Raw genomic sequence first — 6,135 nt, forward strand, 5'->3', positions numbered from 1 at the left:
GCATTTTGACTGCACAATTGTGAGCTTTTTGTTATGCACAAAAACAACACTGTTATTTTATTTATGGAGCATTATTATTTAATAAATGCTGATAACTTATTTTACGTACATCTATGCTGAATGTTAATAAAAGTGCCTGTGTGACATCTGGGACAGCTTGGACTAAGAACTCTTTTTTTGTTCTTACTTTATGGCTTAAAAATTAAAAATTAAAAAAATTAAAAAACGAGATATATATCGTATATCGCCATTGATCGCCCAGCCCTACTCACCAATTTATAATGGATATTTTGTAAACCTTTACTCCATTTTTTCCCCCAATATGCACAAATTTTTGGAAACAAAACAAACCAACAAAAAAAAACAAAAAAAAAAAAACATTACTACGTTTTGGAGCCACAATGAGCAGAACAGTACACAAGTTAAAAATCAACTCTTCAGTGCTCTGTGGGGCTGTCATGGGTGCAAAAATTAAAAAAAAAAAAAATCAAATCAAGAGGCGTTTAAAAAAAAAAAAAAAAAAGATTATAACAATAACAATAAGATTAGTAAAAACAATATTTTTAAGTTGAACAATGTAGTGCAAAAACATTTTACAAGTATAAAAATATTATTATAAAGTGTAATTATATTTTAAGATTCCATCTGGCAGTGTCATAAAAACAAAAAAGAAAATATTTAGGCTTTCTGCTGTAGTGCTGTGGTTTTAGTGACATGGCTTTATATTTTTCTTGCCGATAAAATGTTGCTGCTTAGGTGGGCTGCCACATTTTCTGGTAAAAAAAAAATTTAGTGAATGCAATTTTTGATGCAACCCTCCCAATTATCCAAGCTTAGGATTGGCACTAGGAGTACACTAGCGCGTTACCCCTGAGGCTGGGTTTGTGGCTACTGGTTAATTGCTTCCTCTGAATGGGGATAAAATAGGAACTTACCAACAAACAACTTGACATCACTCACGCTAAAATCCGGATCTGGCATTCTGTAAGAGAGGTAATAATTTTACTATTACTTTTCTTTGGTGAAAGACACACAGTGAAGAGTTTTCTAATGAAACCAGTCCCTTACTGCATGCCAAGGCCATCAGTAGTCTTGAAGATAATGGGATCCCTGAGTCCTTCCCTCTGGATGTATTCAAATGTGAATTCTAGAAAAAAGATACACATATCAAAAACAAAACAAAAACCCCCAAGGGACAAGAAATTTGTAGATAGACTCTTACAAAAAAATAACACATCAACTCATCTCACAGAGCTCTAGATATAATCACAAAAGGTTCTGTTTTAAAAAAATAAAAAATAAATTTCAGTACACTAGTCTCACCTTTACCCTCCATGTGTTTGATCAAGTCACTGCCGAATCTCTCACACTCCAGCTTTTCATCCAGGTCAAACATTCGCTTTCCTTCAATTTCATCATCGGAGATTCCATCGTCCTGATAGCGGCGCTGTGTTCGCGTACGCTGAAGACAAATAAAGGTTTTCAGTTAAAGTCTGTGCCATCCAAACCCTTAGAAATGGCTCGGGGTTTAGTTTCACAAAAACTTAAACTTAATAAAACTTAATAAAGTTTTAACTTCACAGAATTAAAAAAAAATAGACATGTTTGTTAATTTATCATTTTATTCCTTTTATCTTCATATGGCAAAAAAAAAAAAAAAACCCTGCTCACAAACACCAAACAAATGAATATACACTAAAAACATGTTTACAGTTCATATTTGAAAGCTACATATTCAATGTATAAGACAAAATAATCAATTACAGACACTGCAAGAAATATTTTTAAAATACAACATGTAACGTAGATCTAATGTTCCCATTTGTTTTGAGATCAGCGACTACAGATAATATATAGAATTTCTAAGAATTTGAATGTTTTAAAAGTAATTTCCAAACACTATACAGATGTTGATTATCCCGGTACTCTAGGCAGTTTATATAGTAACCTTCATCCAGATTGGTTAACGCATAGAAGAGAAGCTAGTGAACAGACATACATGCATACGCTATAACTATTAGAGTAAGATGTACCCTGGGGGCTTGAGTCTCAGAAAAATATAAATTATATTAAGGTAAAAATTTGTACGGCTTCATAAATTATGCGACACAAATCAAGAATTACAGCTACGCACAACAGCCATCCACCAAGAAGAACAACAACCGGACTTTCCAGTATTTCCCAGCTTCATGATCTTAACTTCACTGTCAACAGATATCTCTCAAAACAAGGTCCCAAAATTGCAGTTTACCAAACAGTTTCCAGTGCATAAAAAGCAAATAAACAAGGTGCAATTTTGTCTCAAACCCACATCCAGCATAACTCTCAGTTATGAGGGGGAATCCCCTGTCAGCATAGCCACATGGGCCTAGACCTGGCAGAGGTTTTGATAAAGCCTTCAGCCTTTGGCGATAACCCTGTGACAACTGTGATCAATCAGCAGAGTATTGTGAACCTGGTGGAGTTTTGTATAATAAGCTTAATCGTTTACAAATGTGGTACAAGTGGGTATTTAACTGTGTTCATGGTTACTACACAACAATAACTAAAAGAAACACAGTTTGACACCTTGAGTTAAATACTCATAGAAAAGGAAGAAAGAAATGTTTGAAAGTTTTAGAAAATATAAAACAAAAAGAATTTAGACTTTAGCCTAGTTTCCACACACTTCATCACATATAGTAAAGGTATCTTATTTATAATAATCAGCTGATACTGACGAGATCTGATTGGAGGCACACACAAAGAAATAACAGAGCTGGATAAATTAAATGTGCTTGAGAGGAAAACCACTGAAAAATAGCTGTATATTACTACAATATACTTAAACTATTATAACACTAATAACTGGATTACCTTTTGGCATCAAGTTAAATTTCATTATAGGCATTTAACAAGACTTTAGCCCTATACCACAACATTTTTTAAGAAAAGAAAGAAACTGAAACTAGCAATATCAAAGCTTTAAGCAAAGAGCTGGATAGATGTAAGCCCATCCAAATTCATCAATCAGTCAGACACAAAAATCAGTTCATCTGGTAAACAAACAATACAGTATTACAATAGCAGGGGTTAATCTTCTACACACTGCCCCCCTTTAACTCCCCTCCTGCCATTCATCCTATGTGCACTGCTTGGCAAAACAGATGGATGAAGCACATGAATTCTGTTCTCAGATCTCCCCACCCCCATCTCTACACCACAAATGTAGTATTATTTAAGATATAATAGTCCTTACTTTCAAAGAACACACAGTCCCTATTACTATTAAACTAAAGCAAGTCAATATTACCAACGAAACCAAAGCTAAAGCTTCCAGATAAAGCAATAAAAGAAGAAAGCATAATTAATAAAAATTGTATTAAGCAACCAATTTATGTGTGCTTTTATTAGGTTTTCGTGCAATAAAATAATAATCAACAATGACAAGAAGTCTTTTTAATAATATAAATATACCTAATATTGAACCTCTGCCCCGGTAATAACAGGAATCAGCTGGTGCCATTTTTTGAGTACAAACCGCAGACGGTAAGCTTGGAGTTTATTGCTTTACATCGACAGGGAAGAGGGTGAAACAGGGTCACAGCACAAATGCTGTCAGTTTAGACACTGAACTTGACCTTTTCCTGAACCCAGAGCCTTTACACAGGTTCACTGCCGTTATCATTAGGGTGCCACACAAAACAAAAATGGGACCATTACCGTGAACACAATGTGCCAAAAAAAAAGAGAAAAGAAAAGCAGGCCGCTCTAAAGAAAACATATCAGTTCTCATTCACTAAATCGCTTATTGTCCATTAAAAACCCGCATTGAAAACGAAGAAGTTGCCCTGCTAACATAAAACAACGAATCCGGGGATTTAACAGTTGGGTGAAGTTACTTACCAGGCGCTTGCTGTACCGTGTATGAGAATCCTCCATTATTCTCTGGAAGCGAAACAAAAGTTTCTGGTCACACAGATGAAATATCCAACCACTGTCCGAGTATTTTAGTTTGTTTTTACACCCAGTCGGACAGAAACACACCCCCTCTCAGCCAGATACCCCTGCTAACGTTAGCCAACAGTGTTACTGTAGCCAGCAAGCTACGGTTAGCACACCACATATAATTACCAACATAAACGTTCATCTCGCGTCATTCTATGATGATAACTGCCTATAAGAGTAGCTTAATTTTAACACAAATACCCGAACCACCGTCTCAATTTTCTTCCGTTTTTTAAGTGGCCTTATCGGCTAGCGTAGACTAGCTCAGTTGGCAAGCCCTTTCTTGAGTCGTCCGCTATCGCTAGCTAGCTATCGTTAGCCTCTGTACACGGTAGTTGTAAGCTTCTTTATCATTACCTCCGCGATTTAACTCCTTTTAGTTGCAGCGGTCACAGTAATGCTTCCCAACTAGAGCGTCCAAAACCTCCCAGTAAAGTTTCTCCCCATGTTATGGGATAATAGCTGTGTATATTGTTATGTTTATTATTGTGCGATAAAGTTAGAACGGTTCGAAGCCAAGAGACGCCATTTCCAGCTAGTCAAAAAACATACACACGAAACGGAAAAAAAAGGAAAACGCTCAGGACCCACCCCCATTTACTCCACTGCTCCGAGAAATTAGCATGTAGGCGCTCTCATTGGGCACAGGGTGTGTCACTTAGAACAGATTAGCATATGTTAACATACAAGTATGTTTAGTTTGTCTGCTCCGGTGTGACCGGTAAATTAATATTTTATATAAAACAAATACTACTGGTATTTTAGTATTAAAATTTGTATTAAAAGCATTTTATATTATTAGACACCAAGAAGTGTCTATTTTTTTGTTACCGGATCTCTACATCTGAAGATTTTGTGCCTTTACACAGTGTTCTGACAGCATGAACAATGAAAGTAATAAGAAATGGAACACACACCTTGTGATATCTGGCATAATTAGAAAATTATTCCATAATTTTGGAATAATACTAAAGGAGGACCTAAAATTATCAAAGCTGGCTACAGTGGGGGGCATTAAGAATGAGAGATATTGCTCTTGTAATGAGCAGCAGTGTGTTGTTGATGTCAGACTGATTTGAACTGATGGGGGCGCAAGAGTAACTCGAATGACCACTCGCTACAAGGTGTGCAGAAGAGCATCTCTAAACCCGTTGAACCTTCAAGCAAATGGGCTACAGTAGCAGGAGACCACTTCTGTCATTTAAGAACTGGAAACTGATGCTACAATTTACACGCGGTTACCAAAACTTGACCATTGAGACTGGCAAAGTCTCCGTTTGTTCTGCGACATTTGGCTGGTGTCTGAATGTGGCGTGAAGAATATAAAAGCATGGATCCGGCAAACACAGAACAGGAAAACGAGCGCACCCTCATCTACTGCTTGCCCCGCATCGTGTGGTTGGGCGGGGCTTGCAGCTGGTTAGGAAGAACAGCGAGATGGGGATGAAACGAGGTCAGGAAGGCTCTTCATCCGCGGATGCAAAGTCGTGCTTATATCAGCTGCTGCATTTACGTCTTTGACATAGGAAAATAGCTCCACACGGCCGATTCTATGCAAGTCAGGGTCATCGGGATCCCTCCACGCAAAGAGGCGATCAGCTGAGCCTCATGCAAGAAGCGAGCCGCACACAGCACTTGATGTAACGCACAGAAATTTTATTACATAACAGGCTTCACTGAGACAACACAGCCAGTGAGCGACTGACAGCCGCTGTTACGGAAAACACCATCAGACAGATCTCACACACAAAGTCACGCACATTTTTAATCATAATTATGACAAACAGGCCAGAAAATACCACTAAACTGGACACTTTGGAACAGATCATTTTGGAGCCGAGACAGTAAAATAATTAAATATGTATATTAAAAAAAATAAAGAAAAGAAAATGATTAAAATGTGTTCTTCCAAAGTTTTATTTTATCCTGAAAAAGATAATTTCTCTAAATATGGGGTTTTCCCTTGATGCACCACCAGGAGGCGGTAGAGTATATGATTACAAATCACGAGTCAAGTCACCTGGCTGTGAACAGTCAGGCTGAGACATCGACACACAATACATTTCAAACACTTCATACAGCAAGAAAATTGTTTACATTTCAATTAATAATAAAAGGGAAAGTGAATGGGACGGATGTGATTTTTTT

At 37.1% G+C, this 6,135-nt stretch overlaps 1 protein-coding gene across 2 annotated transcripts in view; it reads right to left on the bottom strand.

Moving 5' to 3' along the window:
- Window positions 1–4,599, bottom strand: part of kdm2ab (lysine (K)-specific demethylase 2Ab) — a 15,137-nt gene extending 10,538 nt beyond the window's left edge. Inside the window, exons 1-5 of one of the 2 annotated variants that reach the window (XM_005723138.2) lie at window positions 4,579–4,599; window positions 3,886–3,927; window positions 1,324–1,462; window positions 1,069–1,147; window positions 936–982 (exon numbers count right to left, since the gene is read on the bottom strand). In XM_005723138.2, coding sequence (XP_005723195.1) covers window positions 936–982; window positions 1,069–1,147; window positions 1,324–1,462; window positions 3,886–3,927; window positions 4,579–4,584 — 313 coding nt within the window. In that variant the 5' untranslated portion in view covers window positions 4,585–4,599. Of the gene's footprint in view, window positions 1–935; window positions 983–1,068; window positions 1,148–1,323; window positions 1,463–3,885; window positions 3,928–4,344; window positions 4,539–4,578 lie in introns of those variants that run through there. The other variant, XM_013908272.1, reaches the window with a different exon arrangement.
- Window positions 4,600–6,135: the final 1,536 nt, after the last annotated feature.

This window comes from Pundamilia nyererei, unplaced genomic scaffold (assembly GCF_000239375.1).
Source record: "Pundamilia nyererei isolate P.nyererei 1_Seehausen unplaced genomic scaffold, PunNye1.0 scaffold00008, whole genome shotgun sequence".
In the NCBI taxonomy this organism is placed as follows: domain Eukaryota; kingdom Metazoa; phylum Chordata; class Actinopteri; order Cichliformes; family Cichlidae; genus Pundamilia; species Pundamilia nyererei.